General features: G+C 41.7%; 2 protein-coding genes across 4 annotated transcripts in view; one reads left to right on the top strand and one right to left on the bottom strand.

Moving 5' to 3' along the window:
- Nucleotides 1-14,865, top strand: part of LOC105482499 (lysine demethylase 1B) — a 70,377-nt gene extending 55,512 nt beyond the window's left edge. For 2 of the 3 annotated variants that reach the window (XM_071097578.1, XM_071097580.1), the window contains 5 exons: nt 943-1,059; nt 2,412-2,537; nt 4,090-4,212; nt 6,476-6,628; nt 11,267-14,865. In XM_071097578.1, coding sequence (XP_070953679.1) covers nt 943-1,059; nt 2,412-2,537; nt 4,090-4,212; nt 6,476-6,628; nt 11,267-11,350 — 603 coding nt within the window. In that variant the 3' untranslated portion in view covers nt 11,351-14,865. Of the gene's footprint in view, nt 1-942; nt 1,060-2,411; nt 2,538-4,089; nt 4,213-6,475; nt 6,629-9,595; nt 9,767-11,266 lie in introns of those variants that run through there. The other variant, XM_071097579.1, reaches the window with a different exon arrangement.
- LOC105482498 (DEK proto-oncogene) overlaps nt 13,515-27,109 on the bottom strand; it is a 39,984-nt gene continuing 26,389 nt past the window's right edge. The window contains exons 8-11 of the mRNA XM_011742638.2: nt 25,811-25,946; nt 24,899-25,047; nt 15,479-15,547; nt 13,515-15,042 (exon numbers count right to left, since the gene is read on the bottom strand). Coding sequence (XP_011740940.2) covers nt 15,031-15,042; nt 15,479-15,547; nt 24,899-25,047; nt 25,811-25,946 — 366 coding nt within the window. The 3' untranslated portion in view covers nt 13,515-15,030. The remainder of the gene's footprint in view (nt 15,043-15,478; nt 15,548-24,898; nt 25,048-25,810; nt 25,947-27,109) is intronic.

Here is a 27,109-nt window from a genome sequence, read left to right as displayed (position 1 = left end):
CATGCATTTTGCTGGTGCACATTGTTCTGTAGGTGGTGTGATTCTGGAGCTGGCAGTAGTAGTAATGGCGTCCTGATTGTAGCAGCAGTAATGGGGTCTGGAGCCAGAAATATCCAATTCCTAATGTTTGTGATGTGCTTTACCACTTATGAAACATATTGATGTATCTTGTAAATTTTAGTTTTAAAGCATCACCCTAATTCTCAGAGGTTAGTGGGGCACATACTACCTTCATTTTATAGAGGGATGGCAGAGATGAGTAGCGGGCTTGGCCACACAGTAGAATGTATCAGGAATGATGCACAAAGCACTCCTGACTCCATAGTTAGGGCTCTTTCCTCCCCAAGTACTGCTTTGCAGGGTTGGGTTCTGCTGACGCTTTTTTTTTTCTTTTTTTTTTTTTGAGACGGTGTCGCTGTGTCACCCAGGCCACTCTGTCACCCAGGCTGGAGTGTAGTGGTGCAATCTTGGCTCACTGCAACCTCTGCCTCCTGGGTTCAAGAGATTCTCCCACCTCAGCCTCCCGAGTAGCTGGGATTACAGGCACCTGCCACCACGCCCGGCTAATTTTTGTATTTTTGTACAGATGGGGTTTCACCATGTTGGCCAGGCTGGTCTCGATCTTCTGACCTCAGATGATCTGCCCACCTCAGCCTCTCAAAGTGCTGGGATTACAGGCATGAACCACTGCACCTGGCTTCTGCTGACTCTTCTTATCCAAGATTATTATTCGCCATCAGTACATTTTTTTGCAGATTCTTCCCTGTGGTTGCCACTTCTGCTTAGCCAGGCACTGGCACCCTTGTGCAGTGAACAACCTGCACAGTTGCACATGGCAGCCCTGTTCTTGCCAATATAACAGCGTGGGTTGTTGATACCGGTGTAGTTGTACTGTGAGGTTCTGTTGCTGTTTGTGTGTTAACTGTTAATTATTTTCCACAGGTATTAGTCACCGTACCACTGGCTTTACTACAGAAAGGTGCCATTCAGTTTAATCCACCCTTGTCAGAGAAGAAGATGAAGGCTATCAACAGCTTAGGCGCAGGCATCATTGAAAAGGTGACTTAAATGACTTCATCCTCAGAAAGAGATTAATGTCAGATGATAGATGTTCACTTCTGATATGGAGAAGCAGGGGGTACTATCTGAATAAAATTCAAAGATTTCCTTGTCATTTGAGTAATTGTTGATGAAGAACACAAAAGAATATCAAAACGAAAGGAGCAGAGCTGGCTGAGGTCTGTGGGTTTTGACTTTAGGAGAAAGAATCTTGTGGCCGGGCGCGGTGGCTCAAGCCTGTAATCCCAGCACTTTGGGAGGCCGAGACGGGTGGATCACGAGGTCAAGAGATCGAGACCATCCTGGCTAACTCGGTGAAACCCCGTCTCTACTAAAAAAATACAAAAAAACTAGCCGGGCGAGATGGCGGGCGCCTGTAGTCCCAGCTACTTGGGGGGCTGAGGCAGGAGAATGGTGTGAACCCAGGAGGCCGGAGCTTGCAGTGAGCTGAGATCCGGCCACTGCACTCCAGCCTGGGCCACAGAGCCAGACTCCGTCTCAAAAAAAAAAAAAAAAAAAAAAAAAAAGAATCTTGTTATTCAGAATTTGAATTTGGGATAAGCAATTCTTTTATCTCTTTTTTTCCCCCCTTGTGCTTGCTTTCTTGGCTGCTTTCCACTCGTTGGCCCCAGTGAGGACAGTGGTTTATTTCTCCTGCCTTTAATATCTCCTGTAGCAGAATGTGCCAGTGCTGCGGCAGATTCTGACACACCTATGAGTAGTGAGAGTTTAACTTAGGGACATATGCCCAGGAGTGAGTCTTAGGAATGCTGGGCATCTTCAGACTAGCTTGTAGGCTGCCAGTGAGTTCCATTATCCATGGGAATGGAACTGAGTGGCATCAAAGGAAGGAGCTGGGCTGGGCGCGGTGGCTCACACCCGTAATCCCAGCACTTTGGGAGGCTGAGGAGGGTGGATCATCTGAAGTCAGGAGTTAGAGACCATCCTGACCAACATGGTGAAATCTTGTCTCTACTAAAAATACAAAATTAGCTGGGTGTGGAGGTGTGCGCCTGTAATCCCAGCTACTTGGGATGCTAAGGCAGGAGAATCACTTGAACCTGGAAGGTGGAGGCTGCAGTGAGCCAAGATTGCTCCATTGCACTCCCACCTAGGCAACAAGAGCAAAACTCCATCTCAAACCACCTCCCCCCACCAAAAAAAAAGAAAAGAAAAAAGCAAGGAGTTCACAAGGAGAAAAGGAGGTGAGGAAAATGGAAAGAGCGGTACTTGGGTTTGTTCTTTCGGGCAGTGTGTGTGTGTGAGAGTAGAGCTACAGCTCGCTGCTTAGAGATTGCGTGTGGTTTTGTGACAACAGACACATAACCATCTTTCTTTTGCTCACTTTGCAGATTGCCTTACAATTTCCATATAGATTTTGGGACAGTAAAGTTCAAGGGGCTGACTTTTTTGGTCACGTTCCTCCCAGTGCCAGCAAGCGAGGGCTTTTTGCTGTGTTCTATGACATGGATCCCCAGGTAAAAGCATTCGTGAACTGTGGTTTGAATTTCCGTCTTAAAGTTTAGAACTTGATGTGATAATTACTCACCTATCAAACTCAGGAACTAACGAACATTGTGGAGACCCTTAGTCTATGTTTATATTCTGGGAGGACACTTGGACTGGACATTTTCCTATAGGAAAGGAGCCCCAGTATTTGCCATGGCTTTTTTTTTTTTTTTTTTTTTTTTTTTTTTTGTGGAGACAGTCTTCCTCTGTCACCAGGCTGGAGTGCAGTGGAATGCACAATCTCGGCTCACTGTAACCGCCCCCTTCTGGGTTCAAGCCTTTCTTCTGGCTCAGCCTCCCGAGTAGCTGGGATTTCAGGTGCCCACCACCACACCCAGCTAATTTTTGTATTTTGAGTAGAGATCAGGTTTCACCATGTTGGCCAGGATGGTCTTCTGACCTCGTGACCTGCCAGCCTTGGCCTCCCAAAGTGCTGGGATTACAGGCGTGAGCCACTGCACCTGGCCATGTCTTGTCTTCTTGAAGTCCTCATGTTGCTCCCTGAGACATGAATTGGATGCTTGTGGAAACTGTCATTTCAGGCTCTAGGGGAGTTCCTCTTAGGTGAAGTTGGAGACAGCAGAGAAAATGAGTGGTGCTTGGAACTTCCTCTGTTAGGGCCCTCTAGGGAACTGGGAAGGGGTGTATGATTGGTGAGGGAGGATGTGAGTGTCAACAGATGTGAGAGCTGAGGGAAGGAAGGAGAGAGGAGAATGGCATACCCAGAGCTGGATGGTGGTGGTCACTTTCCCTGCCGTCATGGCGCTGCCACGCAAAAGAATCACAGGTGTTTCTGACTTTCAATTTCAAGAAACTTTGTCTTAAAAGGACATAGGAGCTGAGGGCAGATTTTCTTTACCATTTGAGGGTTCTTTTTTTTTCATTGTTTTATCTGGAGATTTTCCTTCTCCATCTCTTTCTACTTCTTCTGAAGCAAGCTTTAATCAGTGAACAGCCAAGGGAACCCTAAATTTGCTATTTACATTTCTTAGTGTTTTTTTTTTTTCCCCCCAGCAGGAAGCAATAGATGGATGAATAATGAATAGATGGATAAATAATGTGTGTTTGCGAGGAAAATGGACTGGCGAGTGACATGAGGATAAGGGGCAGCCAGAAATAGTGAAATTTAACTCGTGAGAGTGGGGCTCTTGGCCGGGCACAGTGGCTCATGCCTGTAATCCCAGCACTTTGGGAGGCCGAGGTGGGCAGATCACCTGAGGTCAGGGGTTTGAGACCAGCCTGGCCAACATGGTGAAACCCTGTCTCTACTGAAAATACAAAAATTAGTCGGGCATGGTGGCAGATGCCTGTAATCCCAGCTACTCAGGAGGCTGAGGCAGGAGAATCACTTGAACCCAGGAGGCAGAGGTTGCAGTGAGACAAGATTGCGCCATTGCACTCCAGCCTGGTGACATAGCAAAACTCTTGTCTCGATTAAAAAAAAAAAAAAAAAGTGAGGCCCTTATCTGTGGGAGCTGAGCACTCAGAGACTTTCTGCTTTTTTCCCTTTCATGTCTCCAGAAGAAGCACAGCGTGCTGATGTCTGTGATTGCTGGGGAGGCTGTCGCGTCCGTGAGGACCCTGGACGACAAACAGGTGCTGCAGCAGTGCATGGCCACGCTCCGGGAGCTGTTCAAGGAGCAGGTGAGAGAGAGAAAGCCCTCCCTGAAAGGGGCAAGCCATGCTTGCTATACAGAGCAGATGTGGAAGCCCAGGCAGCCAGCGTCACTGAGAATCACGGGAAGGAAGGCAGAGGCCACAGTCTTCTTTCTTTCACAGTCCCACTGCCCACCTCAGCACTGAGGGCTGTCATCACAGAGCACCACAGACTGGCTGCCTTAGACAACAGAAACATTCCTCACAGTTCTGGAGGCTGGAAGCCTGAGACCAAGGTGTCGGCAGGGTTGGTTTCTCCTAGGTCCTCTCTGCTTGGCTGGTAGATGCCATCTTCTCCCTGTGTCCTCACATGGGCTTCCCTCTGTGTGTGTCTGTGTCCTCATCTCCTCTTCTTATGAGGACACCAATCAGATTAGATTAAGGCTCACCCTGGCGACCTCACTTTAAAGTAATTACCCGTTGGAGACCCTGTCACGAAATACAGTCACATTCTGAGGGTCAGGGTGTCCACGTAGGAATTTGAGGGGGACATGATTCTGCCTGTAACAGTGCCCTGTGCCCTTTTTTACACAATTGTCTTCCTTTTTTTCTTCTCACATCATACACACTTCCTTTTTTTTTTTTTTTTGGTAAGGATATAAAAGGCTCAGTATTTTCTACATGAATTCTATATTTACTGAAGCCCTACAAGCTTTGACTACAGCTTTCCTTTTCAGAGGAGCCTTGTCCAGCTTTTTTAAATACCCCACACATGGAGATAGTCTCTTTTCTCCAAGGAGCTCAGGATACTTTGTTCGCCAGTGTACTAAATCTCACCATCTCTAGAGATTTGTAAATGGCCATGGCCTATGTCTTTTTCAAATAAAGGAGCAGAAATAGAAGTGAAATGACTCAAAAGTTACATAAATTAAAGAGAAAAGGGCATTCAGATATGTTGCTTATTTTATTTCATTTTAATTTATTTATTTTTGAGACGGAGTCTCTTTCACCCCGGCTGGATTGCAGTGGCACAATTTTGGCTCACGGCAAACCTCCGCCTCCTGGGTTCAAGCGATTCTCCTGCCTCAGCCTCCCGAGTAGGCTGGGATTACGGGCGTGCTCCACCACACCCGGCTAATTTTTGTATGTTTTATTTTGTATTTTCAGTATTTTTAGTAGAGACAGGGTTTCACCATGTTTGCCTGACTGGTCTCGAACTCCTGACCTCAAGTGATCGGCCTACCTCGGCCTCCCAAAGTGCTGGGATTACAGGCGCTCTGAGCCACTGTGTGGCCGGCCTTGTTGCTAATTTATATGAGAGGATCTATCTAGTGATGCAATCCCTTGGTTGGAGTTTTTGTTCAAAAGTTTGTTTTTTACATTAGTTGTTTGGAACTTAGCATACCGTTTCTATAGAAATATTATTCATGGTGATGCTTGTTGGAGGCCAGTTGACAAATTACAGTCATTCTCTCTTACTCGAGGCTTTGCTTTCGTGGTTTCAGTTACTGTGGTAGCCCAAGGTCTGAAAATATTTGATGGAAAATTCCAGAAATAGATTCCTAAGTTTTCAGTCATGCACCGTTCTGAAGAGCGTGTCCAGTACCTCCACACTGAAGATGTTGCCTGCCCTTTAGTCACTCAAGGGTCATCTGTTATCAGAGCCATGTTCACATACCTTTTATTTCAGTATAGCGTTATAATTGTTCTATTATTATTGTCATTAATCTCGGTACCTAATGTATAAATGAAACTTTATCATACGTATGAATAGGAAAAAACATAGTATGTATAGTATCGGTCCTGTCCATGGTTTCAGGCATCCACTGCGGGTCATGGAACATATTCCTGGCAGAGAAGAGGGACTGCTATATTTTAAATTGAGTGAATGTGAAACATACCCTGGTATCACTGTTTTGTGGAGAACCCTGTTGAGAATTCCAGCCTGTGATCCTGAGACTCCACCTTTCCCTTTTCTTCTTGGGCCAGAGACTCCTTTCTGCTGCCACCCGATGGAAAAGGGAAGGCCCAAACTCTTAGCCATGGGTGATAGCCCCCAGTAGAGCGAGTGTGTGTCCCGGGCAGAAGGAGGAGGTATAGAAGTGAGGGAAGTGTGTGTGGGCGGGGGCAGGAGAGAGAGGATAATATGCAGATACCGGCCTGGGTAGATTTAAAGGCAGCAGGAGGAACATCTTGAGAACTGTTTCAGAATGATACAGGAATGGGCAGGGGGCAAAATGTACGAGTTGGGTTGCACCATGTCTACGTCCCTTCTTGATTCTACTTCATCATTCCTTTCTATTGGACACAGGAGGTCCCAGATCCCACAAAGTATTTTGTCACCCGGTGGAGCACAGACCCATGGATCCAGATGGCATACAGTTTTGTGAAGACAGGTGGAAGTGGGGAGGCCTACGATATCATTGCCGAAGACATTCAGGGAACCATCTTTTTTGCTGGTGAGGTATGGATCTTGATTCCAAACCCAAGTACTTGTATTTTGATTTCTTTTTCATCTCAAATGATATCTGCCCAGAGTTCAAAAACCAATTCAAATACTGTCAAAAGTCTTATGACCACAGACAGCAGAAGCCTTCTCACCGTCCTCTTCTTGCTCCCAGAGGCAGCCGTTTTTAACCTTCCAGCTACTCCTTCTGGACTTCACTTCATATTTTGAAAGTCTTTATATTGCATCTCTTTTTCTTTTTCGTTTTTTTGAGACAGGGTCGCTCTGTGGCTCGGACTGGAGTGCAGTGGTGCCATCGCAGCTCACTGCAGCCCCAAACTCCCAGGCGACACTCCCACCTCAGCCTCCCAAGTAGCTGGGACTGCAGGCATGTGCCACCAAGCCTGGCTAGTTTTTAAAAAAAATTTTTTGTAGAGACGGGGTCTGTGGTGTTGCCCAGGCTGGCCTCAAACCTGTGGCCTTAAGCAGCCCTCCCACCTCAGCCTCCCAGTGTTAGGATTATAGGTGTGAGCCACCATGCCCGGCCTATGAGTCATCTTCTGATTTAACATTACACAGACATTATTGACTGCCTCCCTATTGGGTTAAAGACTTAGCCTGTTCAGTGTCTGCACCATTTGCTCAACATGGTTATTTCACACTTTTCATTAAATTGGTGTCAGTATTTATTTACGTGGCTGTGTAAATGTTGTTTACTGCCGAGCCAAGGAGGTGTCCATTGATACCTTCTTACACAGTTTTCTGTTTTCTTGGTAGTTATAATGGCTCCTTTGGTCATTAGCTTAATTCCTTTGTACCTCTCCCCATGTCTCCCATACCCTGCGTTTGTCTCTCATTTACAGTTGACACTGTCTGAGCTGGCCTGCTAGCTCCAGTCCCTGAAATGTCCCCTTCCTGAGTCCTCTTCCCTCTGCTCTGGTCCACACTGGTTGACCTCTGAGATGACTGCAGAGTGTCCTCCTGGGTCTCTCTATTTTATTTTATTTTATTGAGACAGAGTCTCGCTCTGTCACCTAGGCCGGTGCAATCTCGGCTCACTGCAAGCTCTGCCTCCCGGGTTCACGCCATTCTCCTGCCTCAGCCTCCTGAGTAGCTGGCACTACAGGCGCTGCCACCACACCCAGCTAATTTTTTGTATTTTTAGTAGAAACGGGGTTTTGGCCGGGCACGGTGGCTCAAGCCTGTAATCCCAGCACTTTGGGAGGCCGAGACGGGCGGATCACGAGGTCAGGAGATCGAGACCATCCTGGCTAACATGGTGAAACCCCGTCTCTACTAAAAAAATACAAAAAAACTAGCCGGGCGAGGTGGCAGGCGCCTGTAGTCCCAGCTACTCGGGAGGCTGAGGCAGGAGAATGGCGTGAACCAGGGAGGCGGAGCTTGCAGTGAGCTGAGATCCGGCCACTGCACTCCAGCCTGGGCGACAGAGCAAGACTCCGTCTCAAAAAAAAATAAAGAAACGGGGTTTCACTGTGTTAGCCAGGATGGTCTCGATCTCCTGACCTCATGATCTGCCCGCCTCTGCCTCCCAAAGTGCTGGGATTACAGGCTTGTGAGCCACCGCGCCCGGCCGGGGTCTCTCTTTGTTAAAATCACTCTCCATCACTGGGCCTTTATTTCCAGGATCCCTCTTTCTTGATTTACTTCTGTTGAAAAATGTTTTGCTATTCTGATTTCTGATCCTTTTACTTCATTTTCTTATTTATCTGCTCAAATAAAGATGAGTTTTTCTTTCTTTCTAGAAATTCTGTTCCGTATCTTGGAACTTTTTAATTGACCATCTGATTTTTCCTCTTTGCTATTATTCATCTCTTTCTCTACTTTTGGGGGAGATTTTAAAATCGTCCAACTCTCTAATTGACTTTTAAAATTTTGGCTTTTACTTTATGAGCACTTTCTTGTTTGCAGAATGTTCCTTTTTGGTAGCATCCTCTTGTTATAACTTGCTTCTAAGGTTTTAAAGCTTTGGATGTTTTTGCTTTTCTGCTCCCTCCCTCCCTGGTTTCCTCAGAGTCTCAGAGTTCCTATTTTGTGTGCTGTAGTCTTTGCCTGCTACATGTCCAAATCCCTGATCCGTCACTGTCGGCTTAGATTTGAGCGAGGCATTTTTTTTTTTAAATCTTTGTGAAAGCTCCAGCAAGCTTATCAACCAATGGCCAGATTCCCAAATATCACTGTCTATCTGGGAACAGTTAGTTTCCTGTGTGGTGGAAGCTCAGCCCCTGGCATTGTGGGCACTGGAAGCTTCATTGTTAGTTATGAAGGCTTCATTTCACTTCATCCCCATTTTATTTGGTGCTTCCCCCTGATCTCTAAGTCACATCTCTGAGGAGTTGCAGCCGGTCAATGGGGAATCTGGTGAGGGACGTATTAATAATTGTTCTCTATAGTCTTTAAGCCAATCCTGTTTTTACCCCTTGCTAACCTCTGCCTCCATGGTTCCTCATACTTCCAATGACTGAGATTTTTTTTTTCTTTTTTTTTTTTTGAGACGGAGTCTCGCTCTGTCACCCAGGCTGGAGTGCAGTGGCGCAATCTCGGCTCACTGCAAGCTCCGCCTCCTGGGTTTACGCCATTCTCCTGCCTCAGCCTCCCGAGTAGCTGGGACTACAGGCGCTCGCCACCTCGCCCGGCTAGTTTTTTGTATTTTTTTTAGTAGAGACGGGGTTTCACCGTGTTAGCCAGGATGGTCTCGATCTCCTGACCTCGTGATCCGCCCGTCTCGGCCTCCCAAAGTGCTGGGATTACAGGCTTGAGCCACCGCGCCCGGCCATGACTGAGATTTTCTAAGAATTCTTTGGGATGAATTGGTTTGCTTTTTGTTGTTAAAACCCCTGCCCCCAACCCCAAACTTAAAATGAACTGTTACCACTCTTTCACCTGTGTTCCTACTTTGTCTAATATGGTTTGGAAGTACACATCTCATTGTTTCATCTAAAATATAGTTAATGTTTTTGTTTACAGAAGTATAACATCGGCCAGGTGTGATGACTCACGCCTGTAATCCCACCACATTGGGAGGCTGAGACAGGTGGATCACCTGAGGCCAGGAGTTTGAGAAGAGCCTGGCCAACATGGTGAAACCCTGTTGCTACTAACAATACAAAAATTAGCCGGGCATGGTGGCGGGCACCTGTAGTCCCAGCTACTCAGGACGCTGAGGCAGAAGAATCGCTTGAACCTGGAAGGAGGAGGTTGCAGTGAGCCAAGATCACGCCACTGCACTCCAGCCTGGGAGACAGAGACCCTTTCAAAACAAAACACAATAATGACATCTGAAAACCAGATGATTTTGATGACTCCTTGGCCTATGAAGACCTTACTCTGTGGAAAGGAGACAAAGGCTGCATGCCAGACAACAAATGCCAGCAGCTTCTGAGAGACAGCTGTTTCAGGCTGCCGTGCCTTAGGGTTATGAACATGGCCTAGATGGCGTCTTGCTTTCCTCTGCTGCTTTGATGCAATTATCATCTTGCCTTTCTTTTTTTTTGAGATGGAGTCTCGCTCTGTCGCACAGGCTGGAGTGCAGTGGCGCAATCTTGGCTCACTGCAACCTCCGCCTCCTGGGTTCAAGCGATTCTGCCTCAGCTGATGTGCGCCACTGTGCCCGGCTAATTTTTTTATTTCTTTAGTAGAGATAGGGTTTAATCATGTTGGTCAGGCTGGTCTCAAACTCCTGACCTCAGATGATCTGCCTGCCTCGGCCTCCCAGTGTTGGGATTACATGCATGAGCCACCGTGCCCAGCCTACCTCGCCGCCTTCTAAAAACCTATTTCTGAGGCTTCTTTCCCTCACTGCCACTTTCTCCCCGTGACTAGTCACTGTATTCCTGCTGACGTAATCACTCCTCCATTCATTGAAGCCTTTGGCCCCTGGATGTTTTCCCTTCTACCCAGGCGTCAGTTTAGGTGACTGCACTTAACTTCACCTCTACATTTCTTATCCTCCATTTTCTGTCGTCTGTTCAGCTCCTCTTCAGCTACCCCTTTCCACAGCCACATCTCAGACCTTGTCATAATTACTTAAATCACCAATTTAGGGTTCCTCCTATCCTGTCCTCCCCTATCCTCCTGGTTCACTTACTGTATTCCCACCCCAGCCATTCCTTGAGTGAGGTTCTACTGTCATTAAGTCGTTTTACTTCCTCCCAATCCAACAGCCCTCACTCACATTTGGTCTTTTTCTTACTGAACTTATGGTCCCTGGTCTAGCCTTTGAGTAACTTAATTCTCTACCCATTTTTTCTACCTATCTAGCAAAACTCTATCTGCGGCTTGGCTGAATTGCCTTTCATCTTTTGTACTTGTTTCACCTGTGATTGTACCAGCTACATTACTTGTCTGATGGGAGGGATTGTGTCTTAATTATTCTTAACTCTAGTACCTGTCACATATAGATACTTAGTATTTTAAAGAGTGCTGCATAGTACTTCAAGATAGCATACACGAGTGAATTTGACAATGCATGGCTAGATAACCAGAAAAGTTCCAGTGTTACGATGGGTGAGTGTGAATATGAGCGCATAGGAGTGGCACAAATCTTTGTTAGACCGGATAAAGTCTAAGCTTGTTTACCTTTTGATATCGACTCAATTCTTTATGCATGATCTCCAATTATGTAATTATGTTTTACAGGCAACAAACAGGCATTTTCCACAAACTGTTACAGGGGCATATTTGAGTGGCGTTCGAGAAGCAAGCAAGATTGCAGCATTTTAAGAATTCGGTGGACCCAGCTTTCTTCTGTACCCCAGATGGGACAATTTGAATCACATATTAAACCTCAGTTTTATAAGATGGGAAAAAACCCTCTCTACATAGCAAAACTGAAATGTTTCTAAGATGATATGATAATGTAAACCTATTTCATCACTCTGAAAGCACTGACTCCAAAAATCCTTATAAGCACTTAGATTTAATTGCATTTTCCATAGGTTCAACTACTGCTGAAAGTCTGGATTTCAGAATAAAGCAGAATATAAGTTTCAGTTGAGGCCGTGGATATGATTGTTCCATGGCTGGAAGTTCCCTTTAGATTTCACATTTTGTATGGCTGATCAATTTTCATACACTGAAAAACCAAGTCAATCAAGCAGGAATCATTTAAAAACCAGATAAAGCCATGTTTTTCTTCTGTGACAATTTATCAATATCTTTACCAATGAGCCTTAATATTTTTTATATAGCTCCAAGATTGAGCTTTTACTTAAAATTTAGATAGAACTTTTTTTGGATACAGCACAAACTCCAGTTGACAGTAAAATGAAGCTTCTAGTATTTTATATTGTACATATTTCCTCCCATTGGGTGTTCAAAAGAAATTTAAATTCAAGTATCTTTTGTGATAAAATGTTTTAGATTTGTGCACCCATTGGCAAAACAGTCAAGTTTCCAGATAGGTATTGCATCATTGAGAACGGAGCACAGATAGTGTGGGCCCCACACTATAGACACAGAATATACCTTTTTCTTAAAGCCAAATTTGGGTGATAGGACAGTTTATCCTTAATTTTGGCAACCACTAGCAAAAAAACTTGTCAGAATAATTTAATCAAAGCCCCTCTCCCCTTCTTTTATTTAAAAGAACTGATTCAATCGCTAGAAATATTTTTGCAGACTTTTCTTTACAGTATTCCATAGGCAGGTCCACTGGAAAACTGCAGAAAAATGTGAGCTCTCCTGGTCAATAGCACATTTTAGAAGCCATATTTTAAAGGCCTAAGAACATGGCAAGTATTCACTTTCCTTTTTTTAAAAACGCTCATGGCAGAAAACAGTTTAATAATATCTCCTTCTAAAATAAACACTGGTTTCAGGGTCTTCAGGATGCCTATTTTGCCAAGAAACTTCAGTATACAGGTTAGAAATATGCTTTTGTTTTTGAACAATAATTATATTGGTTTGCTTTAAAAAAAGGGAGTAAATGTGACTTTAAAGAGACTTCAAAATATTGAATATTTTAAAAATTAAAAGTAGGTCAGTTTATAACGAGTAAATACCTAACACACAAAGAATGTGCAGTGAACCTCAGGCATTTAAGACACATCCCCCACCGCCCGCCCCTCCGAAGTATGGTCCAAAAACAAGCTAACAGCTGTATGTCTCAAAGAAGACAACTCTGATACTTAGGTTATTTGTTGTGAGACTCATTGGTACTGACTGGCAAGTATTCTGCTTTAAAGTATCATGTATTAAAATGTTTAGACAGCATGTGTTTTAAAGTGATAAATGTAAAATGTTAAGTTTGAAATGGTTAACAGTAAATTATTATGTTAGTTTCTAGGCACTTGAACTGTGCTACAAGTAGGGAAAGCCTGCTTTAAAGTATGGTAAATGTGTGTTTTAAAGTTCCTATCAAGTGACATACTTCATTTGATTTTTTGTTTAAGGAGCCGTGCAACTTTTTTCTTGTGTTACTTTGGATATGTTTTTTCAATGCCATCTGAAGATTTTGTAATTGAGTAGCAGTAAATATACAAATTTACCATGTTCTAACTACAGTTCATGAATAGCTGGTTGTGTAAAACTACTTAATAAAAAACTAGACTTTCAAATGTACTCTGTACTGTAGTGGTGATACATCCATTTAATAAGTGTACACACTCATCAAGAACTTTTATACAGAACAGCTCCATTTCCTCACTTCCAAATACTCTATGCATCACTACTTTTCTTCTTTATAGTAAATGGTCAGAAAATTAACCTTCATTATTGTTTTGTGAAGTCACTCCAAGAAAATGCTCCATTATCACAAGAGTGCTCCAAATTGTATAGGTTACACGGCTGAATCAATTTAAAAATCCCCTTTCAGAATGATTCACCATAGGGAAGGAAATGCTATATAACCTATAAGACATCAAATGCAAGAGACTTAAAACACCAGTGATTTAGATTAATTTTATTGACAAGGTTTATAAGAACAAATATTTAAAATCGAAGGCCAATTATTAGATCTCATTTAGTTGCTTATTTTGTTCACTTCTATTTACCTTTCCCTAGTGTCTGAGTAACTATCAAACAAGTCAAACCTGTGAAAATACCTGTTAACATTCAACATATATATTTCTGTTCTATGATGCAAAGATATTTTTCAACACTTAATTGGTACATCAAATGTGTCATTCTGTCATAAGCAGCATGTTTTAAAATTCAGATTTAATAAACTGATTTAAGACAGTAAATTGAAAGACAAAATTAGTCTCATTCAGGAGTGGTCCGTTGTGTTGATCATCTAGAATCAACACTGATTAGACAAACTTTAAAAGCCAGAGCCCCAACTCCAGAGAAACATTAAATTTCTTTAATGTAAAAGTATATTATTTTTGAGACACACTTTGTCAGAGATATCCACGATTACTTGCACATTATATTCTGGCATTATAATCTGGTACTTTAATCGTAATCATGAAGGTGGCTAGGTTTCTGGTAAATATCAGTATTTTATATGGGCAAAAGCAGTTAATAAAAATCGGTTCATTTACTATAAGCCAAATGTGCTTGTACTTAATCCCACCCTTTCCCAAAGTTTTTGAAGCTTTGATATGTTGATTTTTGGTCTGTCCTTAATATAAAACGTACCTACAGACACTTTTACAGAGTTAATACTAAAATTACAAATTGATGACACTTTCGAGCAAAGCAGGATAACTGTCTGTTCCTTCAGTGTTCCATCACTGAATTGACTTTCCATGCTCCATCATACTGTCTGGCTGAACACTGACATTCCATAGTCTACAACTGTAAAGATACCTACCTATGTGAGTTTAAAAAGTGGTCTGCACAAAAGAAATAAAAAAACTTTATATACAACAAATTGTTTTTTAAAAATACAAAAATAACATCTGTCACTTTTGTCATGCTAACAATCTGACATATATACACATGCGAGGAAAGTTCCAATTCAGTCATCTGGACAACTGTAGCTTGTATATTTTTAATATGATGGACACACTGCTGCTGAATTTTCACACTGACAGAGATGTGTATTCAAAATATTTCATATACTAAATACCCAATCTCTGTGTGTATAAATCCCAGTCATAATAGTTTCTGTTCTACTTGATTAAAAGTATGCCTTAAGCTAATATTAAGCGCACTAAAAACCACAACAGTTCAAGAATCTATGACCTTATATAAAGAAACCCAAAATGTACAAAATACAACTATAAAAGCAAGGAACAATTAATGCCATGCAAGATTTTAAACTAAAAATGGCATAGAAATGCAATTTAAAATAGCAAACTCAAATTCACATAACACTCAAGATAAAAAGGTCAGCAGTAAGTTCTAATGTTGCTTAACAAGGATTTAGAAAAGGAAATACATTCTCTTTGCTGGTATAATGGTATAAATCAGATCTTTGAATCTATGGGAACGAGTCATCTTCTCTGTCCTCTATCTCAAGAAATTAGCTGTAATGAAAGAGAAACATTTTGCCATAAATCATAAACCTTTATCCCATTTTTTCCACATCTATTTTACTATTTTGTCCTTCAAAAACCAGTTGAGCTCAATACAGAATTATAGCTACCTGCTGATCTTCCCCTCACCTTTGCCTGGTAGACAGGAACTTCCTCAAGTATCTGTGAGAGCAACTTTGAGATGCCCAGCTACCCAGGTACACCAGGAGGCCACATCATAATCTGAGTTCAGATCTTATCACTAACTGTTCAAACTTTAATTTTAAGCTTTAAAGTGGGAATGAGAAAAAATAACTTCCCTATTATGAAGAAATGTGAGAATCAAATGTATTTAGTGACATGAATATTTTGAAAAATATGGAGTATTTTATGTAATTATTTTTGTTTTATATTTCTAAAGTCAAACTTGAAAGATTGAAATATTTACCTCTTTTACAGTTGTTTTTATGAAATCTTTCCTTTCAGTTAAATCATAAGTAGGATAATTTTCATAGACCTATGTATAGTGAAAAGGAAAAATGATGTTAAAAGCAGATTTTAATATCCAGTAATATTGTCTTTGAATAAAAGCAGGAAATCTGCTACATTCAAATAGCCACAACCATCCCAACTGTACTCTGGTTCACCCACATGGAACTGTATTCCAAATGAGTATTTTAATAATATTGTATATGATGTGGAAAACTAGCGTGCAAACATTCTCAGTGCGTTCAGGCTGAGAGTTTGGGATGAATTAACAATAAACAAGCCACATGTGATGTCTCACGCCTGTAATTCCAACATTCTGGGAAACCTAGGTGGGAAGATCGCTTGAGCCCAGGAATTCGAAACCAGCCTCAGGCAACCTGGCGAGACCCTGTGTCTACAAAAAATTGAAAAATTAGTCAGGCATGGTGATGCATGCCTGTAGTCCCAGCTACTGAGGCAGGAGGATGGCTTGGGCCCAGAAGGTTGAGGTTGTAGTGAGCTGTGTTAGTGTCACTGCATTCCAGCCTGGACCACAGAGCAAGAAGACCCTGTCTCAAAAACAAAAAACCCCAACAATCATGGGTAAAGAAAACCCATCTAGATAGATCTCAGATAAGTGAACTCAGTTCTTTACATTGGCAAGTCATTTGCTAAGTGTCTTTTAGAGAAAGCTTCTTTATTCTCCAACCCTTGTTATCATCCAACACCCCACCTACGATTCCACAACCTGAAACACAATGAACTGCTTCCTCTACTCCACTGCTCAGTCCCTCCCTAAAGTTAAATCCTAAGACCCAGGTGGTCTCAAGAGTCCTCTACTACTAAAATTTGACTCTAAATTTCTCCCTTTTGTCAATTTTCTCAGTCCTATTATACTTGCTGCTTGATTCAAATCCTGACTATAAGCTCACAGTCTGTAAGAACCCTGCAGGCTTTACTTCCGCTGTATAGTTCACGGTCAGCAACTTTTTCTGTAAAGGGCTAGATGGTACAGAGAGTTTCAACTTTGCCAGTCAGTTTCTACTCAACTATGCGTAGACAACAGTTAAATGAGTAGATGTGGCTGTATTACAATAAAATTTTGCTTACAAAACCAGGCAACAAAGATAGAATGGTTTGGTCCACAGACTATATAGTATGCCAACCCTCTAAAATATGGTCGATCATTTAAATTACTCTAATTGTTTGCCCGGGAGGTTCCAAGATGGCCGAATAGGAACAGCTCCAGTCTCCAGCTCCCAGCGTGAGTGACATAGAAGATGGGTGATTTCTGCATTTCCAACTGAGGTACTGAGTTCATCTCACTGGGGCGTGTCAGACAGTGGGTGCAGGACAGTGGATGCAGCCCACCCAGCATGAGCCGAAGCAGGGCGAGGCATCGCCTCACCCAGGAAGTGCAAGGGGTCAGGGAATTCCCTTTCCTAGCCAAGGGAAACCATGACACACACCACCTAGAAAATCGGGTCACTCCCAACCTAATACTGTGCTTTTCCAACAGTCTTAGCAAATGGCACACCAGGAGATTATATCCCGTGCCTGGCTTGGAGGGTCCCACGCCCACACAGCCTTGCTCATTGCTAGCACAGTAGTCTTAAGATCTTAACTGCAAGGCGGCAGTGAGGCTGGGGGAGGGGCGCCCACCATTGCTGAGGCTTGAGTAGGTAAACAAAGCCGCCAGGAAGCTTGAAATGGGTGGAGCCCACCTCAGCTCAAGGAGGCCTGCCTGCCTTTGTAGATTCCACCTCTGGGGGCAGGACATAGCTGAATGAAAGGCAGCAGAAACTTCTGCAGACTCAAATGTCCTTGTGTGACAGCTTAGAAGAGAGGTTCTCCCAGTACAGAGTTTGAAATCTGAGAATGGACAGACTGCCTCCTCAAGTGGGTCCCTGACCCCCGAGGAGCCTAACTGGGAGGCACCTCCCAGTAGGGGCTGACTGACACCTCACATGGCCTGGTGCCCCTCTGAGACGAAGCTTCCAGAGGAAAGATCAGGCAGCAACATTTGCTGTTCTGCAATATTCACTGTTCTGCAGCCTCCGCTGGTGATACCCAAGCAAACAGGGTCTGGAGTGGACCTCCAGAAAACTCCAACAGACCTGCAGCTGAGGGTCCTGATTGTTAGAAGGAAAACTAATGAACAGAAAGGACATCCACACCAAAATCCCGTCTGTATGTCACCATCATCAAAGACCAAAGGTAGACAAAACCACAAGATGGGGAGAAACCAGAGCAGAAAAGCTGAAAATTCTAAAAATCAGAGCGGCACTTCTCCAAAGGAACGCAGCTCCTCGCCAGCAATGGAACAAAGCTGGACGGAGAATGACTTTGATGAGTTGAGAGAAGGTTTCAGACCATCAAACTTCTCCAAGCTAAAGGAGGATGTTTGAACCCATCACAAAGAAGCTAAAATCCTTGAAAAAAGATTAGACAAATGGCTAACTAGAATAACCATTGTAGAGAAGTCCTTAAATGACCTGATGGAGCTGAAACCATGGCACAAGAACTACGTGATGCATGCACAATCTTCAGTAGCTGATTTGACCAACTGGAAGAAAGGGTATCAGTGATGGAAGATCAAATGAATGAAATGAAGCGAGAAGAGAAATTTAGAGAAAAAAAGAGTAAAATGAAACTAACAAAGCCTCCAAGAAATATGGAACTATGTGAAAAGACCAAATTTACATCTGATTGGTGTACCTGAAAGTGACAGGGAGAATGGAACCAAGTTGGAAAACACTCTTCAGGATATTATGAACTTCCCCAACCTAGCAAGGCAGGCCAACATTCAAAAATTCAGGAAATACAGAGAACGCCACAAAGATACTCCTCAAGAACGCCAACTCCAAGACACATAATTGTCAGATTCACCAAAGTTGAAATGAAGGAAAAAATGTTAAGGGCAGCCAGAGAGAAAGGTCAGGTTACCCACAAAGGGAAGCCCATGAGACTAACGGCGGATTTCTCGGCAGAAACTCTGCAAGCCAGAAGAGAGTGGGGGCCAATATTCACCATTCTTAAAGAAAAGAATTTTCAACCCAGAATTTCATATCCAGTCAAACTAAGCTTCGTAAGTGAAGGAGAAATAAAATCCTTCACAGACAAGCAAATGCTGAGAGATTTTGTCACCACCAGGCCTGCCTTACAAGAGCTCCCGAAGGCAGTAGTAAACATGGAAAGGAACAACAGTACCAGCCACTGCAAAAACATGCCAAACTGTAAAGACCATCCATGCTAGGAAGAAACTGCATCAACTAACGAGCAAAATAATCAGCTAACATCATAATGACAGGATCAATTTCACAGATAACAATATTAACCTTAAATGTAAAAGGGCTAAATGCTCCAATTAAAAGACACAGACTGGCAAATCAAGACCCATCAGTGTGCTGTATTCAGGAGACCCATCTCATGCGGAGACACACATAGGCTCAAAATAAAGGGATGGAGGAAGATCTACCAAGCAAATGGAAAACAAAAAAAAGCAGGGGTTGCAATCCTAGCCTCTTATAAAACAGACTTTAAATCAACAAAGATCAAAAGAGACAAAGAAGGCTATTACATAATGGTAAAGGGATCAATTCAACAAGAAGAGCTAACTATCCTAAATATATATGCACCCAATACAGGAGCACCCAGATTCATAAAGCAAGTCCTTAGAAACCTACAAAGAGATTTAGACTCCCACATAGTAATAATGGGAGACTTTAACACCCCACTGTCAACATTAGACAGATCCACGAGACAGAAAGTTAACAAGGATATCCAGGAATTAAATTCAGCTCTGCACCAAGTGGACTTAGTAGATATCTATAGAATTCTCCACGCCAAATCAACACAATATACATTCTTCTCGCCACCACATCACACTTATTCCAAAACTGACCACATAGTTGGAAGTAAAGCACTCCTCAGGAAATGTAAAAGAACAGAAATTATAACCAACTGTCTCTCAGACCACAGTGCAATCAAACTAGAACTCAGGATTAAGAAACTCAATCAAAACCGCTCAACTACATGGAAACTGAACAATCTGCTCCTGAATGACTACTGGGTACATAACGAAATGAAGGCAGAAATAAAGATGTTCTTTGAAACCAATGAGAACACACACACAACATACCAGAATCTCTGGGACACATTTAAAGCAGTGTGTAGAGGGAAATTGATAGCACTAAATGCCCACTAGAGAAAGCAGGAAAGATCTAAAATTGACACCCTAACACCACAATTAAAAGAGCTAGAGAAGAGCAAACACATTCAAAAGCTAGCAGAAGGCAAGAAATAACTAAGATCAGAGCAGAACTGAAGGAGACAGAGACACAAAAAACCCTTCCAAAAAAAAAAATCAATGAATCCAGAAGCTGGTTTTTTGAAAAGATCAACAAAATTGATAGACTGCTAGCAAGATTAATAAAGAAGAAAAGAGAGAAGAATCAAAGAGATGCAATAAAAATGATAAAGGGGATATCACCACTGATCCCACAGAAATACAAACTACCATCAGAGAATACCACCAACACCTCTACACAAACTAGAAAATCTAGAAGAAATGGATAAATTCCTGGACACATTCACCCTCCCAAGACTAAACCAGGAAGAAGTTGAATCCCTGAATAGACCAATAACAGGTTCTGAAATTGAGGCAATGATTAATAGCCTACCAACCAAAAGAAGTCCAGGACTGGACGGATTCACAGCCGAATTCTACCAGAGGTACAAAGAGGAGCTGGTACCATTCCTTCTGAAACTATTCCAATCAATAGAAAAAGAGGGAATCCTCGCTAACTCATTTTATGAGGCCAGTATCATCCTGATACCAAAGCCTGGCAGAGACATAACAAAGAAAGAGAATTTTAGACCAATATCCCTGATGAACATCGATGCAAAAACCCTCTATAAAATACTGGCAAACCGAATCCAGCAGCACATCAAAAAGCTTATCCACCATGATCAAGTGGGCTTCATCCCTGCGATGCAAGGCTGGTTGCACATACGCAAATCAATGACATAATCCATCATATAAACAGAACCAAAGACAAAAATCACATGATTATCCCAATAGATGCAGAAAAGGCCTCTGACAAAATTCAACAGCCCTTCATGCTAAAAACTCTCAATAAATTCGGTATTGATGGAATGTATCTCAAAATAATAAGAGCTATTTATGACAAACCCACAGCCAACATCATACCAAATGGGCAAAAACTGGAAGCATTCCCTTTGAAAACTGGCACAAGACAGGGATGCCCTCTCTCACCACTCCTATTCAACATAGTGTTGGAAGTTCTGGCCAGGGCAATCAGGCAAGAGAAAGAAATAAAGGGTATTCAGTTAGGAAAAGAAGTCAAATTGTCCCTGTTTGCAGATGACATGATTGAATATTTAGAAAACCCCATCGTCTCAGCCCAAAATTTCCTTAAGCTGATAAGCAACTTCAGCAAAATCACAGGATACAAAATCAATGTGCAAAAATCACAAGCATTCCTATACACCAATAAGAGAGAGCCAAATCATGAGTTAACACTCATTCACAATTGCTTCAAAGAGAATAAAATACCTAGGAATCCAACTTACAAGGGATGTGAAGGACCTCTTCAAGGAGAACTACAAACCACTGCTTAACAAAATAAAAGAGGACACAAGCAAGTGAAAGAACATTTCATGCTCATGGATAGGAAGAATCAATATCATGAAAATGGCCATACTGCCCAAGGTAATTCATAGATTCAATGCCATCCCCATAAAGTTACCAATGACTTTCTTCACGGAATTGGAAAAAACTACTTTAAAGTTCATACAGAACCAAAAAAGAGCCTGCACTGCCAAGACAATCCTAAGCAAAAAGAACAAAGCTGGAGGCATCACGCTATCTGACTTCAAACTATACTACAAGGTTACAGTAACCAAAACAGCATGGTACTGGTACCAAAACAAAGATATAGACCAATAGAACAGAACAGAGCCCTCAGAAATAATACCACACATCTACAACCATCTGATCTTTGACAAACCTGACAAAAACAAGAAATGGGGGAAGGATTCCCTATTTAATAAATGGTGCTGGGAAAACTGGCTAGACATATGTAGAAAGCTGAAACTGGATCCCTTCCTTACACCTTATACACAAATTAATTCAAGATGGATTAAAGACTTAAATGTTAGACCTAAAATCATAAAAACCCTAGAAGAAAACCTAGACAATACCATTCAAGACACAGGCATGGGCAAGGACTTCTTGTCTGAAACACCAAAAGCAATGAAAACAAAAGCCAAAATTGACAAATGGGATCTAATTAAAGAGCTTCTGCACAGCAAAAGAAACTACCATCAGAGTGAACAGGCAACCTACAGAATGGGAGAAAATTTTTGCAATCTACCTACCTAAGGGCTAATATCCAGAATATACAAAGAACTTAAATTTACAAGAAAAAAATCAAACAACCCCATCAAAAAGTGGACAAAGGATATGAACAGACACTTCTCAAAAGAAGACATTTATGCAGATAAGAGATACATGAAAAAATGCTCATCATCACTGGCCATCGGAGAAATGCAAATCAAAACCACAGTGAGATACCATCTCACACCAGTTAGATCGGCGATCATTAAAAAGTCGGGAAACAACAGGTGCTGAAGAGGATGTGGAGAAATAGGAACGCTTTTACACTGTTGGTGGGACTGTAAACTATTCAACCATTGTGGAAGACAGTGTGGCAATTCATCAAGGATCTAGAACTAGAAATACCATTTGACCCAGCCATCCCATTACTGGGTATATACCCAAAGGATTATAAATCATGCTACTATAAAGACACATGTACACATATGTTTATTGTGGCACTATTCACAATAGCAAAGACTTGGAACCAACCCAAATGTCCATCAATGATAGACTGGATTAAGAAAATGTGGCACGTATTCACCATGGAATACTACGCAGCCATAAAAAAGGATGAGTTCATGTCCTTTGTAGGGACATGGATGAAGCTGGAAACCATCATTCTGAGCAAACTATCATAAGGACAGAAAACCAAACACCACATGTTCTCACTCATAGGTGGGAACTGATCAATAAGAACACTTGGACACAGGAAGGGGAACATCACACACCGTGGTCTGTCATGGGGTCGGGGGATGGGGGAGGGATAGCATTAGGAGATATACCTAATGTAAATGACAAGTTGACAGGTGCAGCACACCAACACGGCACATGTATACATATGTAACAAACATGCACGTTGTGCACATGTACCCTAGAACTTAAAGTATAAAAATAAGAAAAATAAAAAAAATTGTTTGTCTCTTGTTCTTTCTCTGCAAAACCCCAATCCTGAATTGGTCTAACTACTCATTCTTCTATGGTTAAGCCTAGACTACAGATTGCTGTGGGAAAGCAGCTTTGAAGAGGCGGGTCCCATTTTCAGTTCATGGTATTCACCTCCAAAGGCTCCTCCCCCAAAACCTCCCAGTCAGGCTCTCCTTTCATGCCCACCAATGGCAGTTTCACCTCCTTATTTAAGTGTCTGACACTCCTATCACAGCCAAAAAAGCCGTTATTATGAATTCCTTCAATTTTCTGACAGCTCTTTCCCCTCCAGTTTTATCTGGATTCATCAATGGTACTTAATTTTCTTTGCCTCCACAGGACCACCCTTCAACTCTCCTGTAACTTCTCCTTTCCCACCAAAATGCTTTCTCCCCTCCACCCCTACTGCCCATTAAAAATACTTTGTCACCTACCCCATTTACCTATTTTCCTTCCAAAGACAGCTGCTTGAAACAGAAGATTTACTTTGTTCATTTTCCTCACTATTCATTAACTCTTGCTTTTACCACCCTAGGTCATCGTCTCCTAATTGCAGACTCCAAAAAAGGTCAGGTCCTTCTCACCTGACCTCTCCATGTTAATAATCCCTTTTAAAAAATTACATGAAGGTATTCACAAAAATCCTTCTAATGAACAGAACTAGTTTCTCTTTGACTTCCTCCTCACTTCACACTGTCATTTTAATGATGACATAACTGGGTGTCCTGCTTCTCTCATCTCATCCTTTGCCATTCCATTGTTCTTAATGTTTCCAGGATAATTTTAAAAAAACAAAAATACATCTTATGCCCCTGCTAAATCTCTCTCAATAATCTACACAGCCTCTCAATTCCTCATTTATTTCAGGAAGAAACTGAAACTTTAACATGGCATATTTAAGATCTGCAAAACTCTAGTATTTTCTCCTAACTTCTGTGAGGACTTCTTTCTAATCCTAGTCTTGAGACATGTTGAACTAATACTATTCCTTGCAATTATCATTTTGGTTAATGTGTTACTACTGTTCCTCAACTGTATGGAATGGGTGATGGTCCACTAGGAAATTCAGTTAAGAGCTCTTCCAAGATGCTTTTCCAGATTCCCCCAGCCTCAAGTAGGGTGCTTGTTCCGTGGTGCTGCAGCACCTTCCATATTCTCCTAACACGGCCCTCACTTACAATATTTTAATTACTAAAATACTTATCTCTTTCTATCCCACTAGACTGTAAGCTCCTCTTAAAAGCCAAGTAATGGCTTCTCTGGTTCCACCTGTAACATTAAAAAAATTTTTTTTTGGTAGAGATGGGATCTCACTATGCTGCCCAGGCTGGTCTTGAACTCCTGGCCTCAAGCAGTCCTCCTGCTTCAGCCTATCAAAGTGCTGGGATTACAGGCGTGAGCCACCACATCCAGCTTCTAGCTGTAACATTTAGCCCAGTGCCTGAAATGTAGTAGAGAATCAATTAATGGTGAATGAATAAACAAAATAATAATCAATGTCCTTTAAAAAAGCATAGACTATTTCACTTTCAGTACATTCCAAATTGTAATTTTATTTTACCGCAACAGACAAGTTTCTAAAATTTCCATAGAATCCCTTGGAATCATATTCAAGACTAGGCCACTTTATTTCCTAACAAGTATTAGAAATATTAGAAAAATGCCACAGAAGTCTGAGTTAAGAACCTAATCTATAACAGCTCATTTATCACACTAACAAGAGAATAAGGCGGTTCATGAGATTCTGCTTCTTTAAACTAACATAAACTAAGGATGCATCAATAGAAACAACCTCCAGATCAGAAAAAGAAAGTTTCCTATGTGGTTTGGAATGTATCACTTTAATTTTATTCACTCCAATTTTATTCATTCTAATGTTATTTATAAAAATAAACCCATCAGGACAAAAACTTTGACTATTTTATTTAAAGTGGTATCCCAGCACCTGTAAGGAGATCTGGCAAGTATTTCTTCAATAAGTGAATGCACATTAAGTATTTAGCTTCAAATTAAGAGATAAGTGAAAGAATTTTTCTAGTAAAAGCAAAATAATCTAAACACTTGTCTAATTACCTTTTTGCAAATCTGTTTCATTGTGACTTCTTCCAAGTTAGCACTGGCCAGTAATTTCTTTATTGTTTCCTTTAATTCTTCATCTGTAGGGGGTTTCTTCAACTTTTTAATTAAAGGTTCATCATCTGAACTATCCTCAGACTCACTTTCTAAAAGTAATATAATAATTTTTCTTACATAGTAAATTAATATTTAACAAAGGTTGAGATGAATTTTAAGCTTTCAACAGATTCTCAAAGGGGTGTTGGATCAAAAAAATTATAAATCACTACTCTATAGGTTACCTATAAAACATGCATACAAATTTTATGTCAATTTGAAATATCAAAAACTATAAAAAAACTGGTATACAGGTTGGGCATCCCTAATCAAAAAATCCAAAATCTGAAATGTTCCAAAATCCAGCTTTTTAGAGCACCAACATGACACCACCAGGAGACAATTCCACACCCGACCTCACTGACGGGTCGCAGTCAAAACTTGGTTTCAGGCCAAGGGTAGTGGTCCAAGCCTATAATCCAAGTGCTCTGGGGGGGCCAAGGTAAGAGACTCGCTTGAGTCCAGCAGTTCAAGGCTGCAGTGAGCTGTAATGGCATCACTGCAATAAATAATTTATTTAGCTAAAATATTAAACTACCTTCAGGCTATGTGAGATGAATATAAAACATGAATGAATTTCATGTTTAGACTGGGTCCCATCTCCAAGATCCCCCCCCCCATATATATATTTATCAAAATCTGAATCACTTCCTGTCCCAAGCATTTCAGATAAGGGATGTTCAACCTGTATTACTTCTCCTCGCAATGTTCTCTGCAATTTACCTGTTTCCCCCACACACTTAAATACTATGTACAACACATTAATATATGCTGTATCTTTAAAGTTGCTGATTAATGTTATTTCTAACGTACCTTTTTTGGAACTGTTTTGATTCTTCTTGGTGGTGCTGCTATCTGCCTTCTTAACATTGGCACTTTTCACAGATTTTTTACTTTTAGAAGTAGCTTTCTGTTTAGGTTTTTCTCTTTTGGCTGTCTTTTTTGGTGGCTGTTACAAAGGAAAGCAAAAGTACACATATTGATGAGATTCAATGCTATCCCATCCCATCTCTCTACTTCCCCTATACTCCCTTAATAATATTAGAGGAAAATTAATGTATTTGGTATCACCAATTAAAAATTGTTTTTGGGAGATGATTAATATACAACGAACTATTTTATCCCAACACAAGTCTAAGCATGACAAATCACAATCACACACACAAAAGAGTTGCCCATATTTATTCTGCACTATGGATAAACTATATATGCATTACTCTACTTAATCTTGGGGGGGGGAAACCCCTAAAAACAGATAATATTATCTTCTCTATGTTCCCTCTCTCTCAACTACAATCTTTTTTTTTGAGACACAGTCTCGCTCTGTTGCCCTGGCTGGAGTGCAGTGGCACGATCTTGATTCACTGCAACCTATGCCCTCCCGGGTTCAAGCGAATTCTCCTGTCTCTGCCTCCCTAGTAGCTGAAATTACAGGTACTTGCCACCACACACGGCTAATTTTTGTATTTTTAGTAGAGATGGGGTTTCACCATGTTGGCCAGGCTGGTCTTAAACTCCTGACCTCAAGTGATCCGCCTGCCTTGGCCTCCCAAAGTGCTGGGATTACAGGCGTGAGCCACCACATCTGGCCTAGAATCTTGTGTTCACTGATGGTTCCCTAACTCCTAAAATAGTCTCTGGTATACAGTAGTTGCTCAATAAATACTTATGACTACATGAGAAAACTAAGGCTCAGCGTGGTTACCTTGTCTACAGTCACATTAATAAATAGGCAAGATTCAAATATAGATGTGACTCCAGAACTTGTGTTCTTAAACACTAACCCACAGGTGATTAGACACAAACAAAACACATAAATATGGACAGATTAAAATGACAGGCCGGGCGTGGTGGCTCACGCCTGTAATCCCAGTACTTTGGGAGATCAAGACGGGCGGATCATGAGATCAAGAGATTGAGACCATCCTGGCCAACATGGTGAAACCCTGTCTCTACTAAAAATACAAAAATTAGCTGGGTGTGGTGGTGGGCATCTGTAGTCCCAGCTACTCAGGAGGCTGAGGCAGGAGAATCACTTGAACCCTGGAGGTAGAGGTTGCAGTGAGTGGAGATCGCGACACTGCACTCCAGGAGACAGACTGTCTCAAAAAA

Source organism: Macaca nemestrina, chromosome 5, assembly GCF_043159975.1.
Source record: "Macaca nemestrina isolate mMacNem1 chromosome 5, mMacNem.hap1, whole genome shotgun sequence".
NCBI classification, from domain to species: domain Eukaryota; kingdom Metazoa; phylum Chordata; class Mammalia; order Primates; family Cercopithecidae; genus Macaca; species Macaca nemestrina.
Note: the sequence above shows the minus strand (reverse complement) of the source record. Positions and strands in the feature narration are given on the sequence as shown.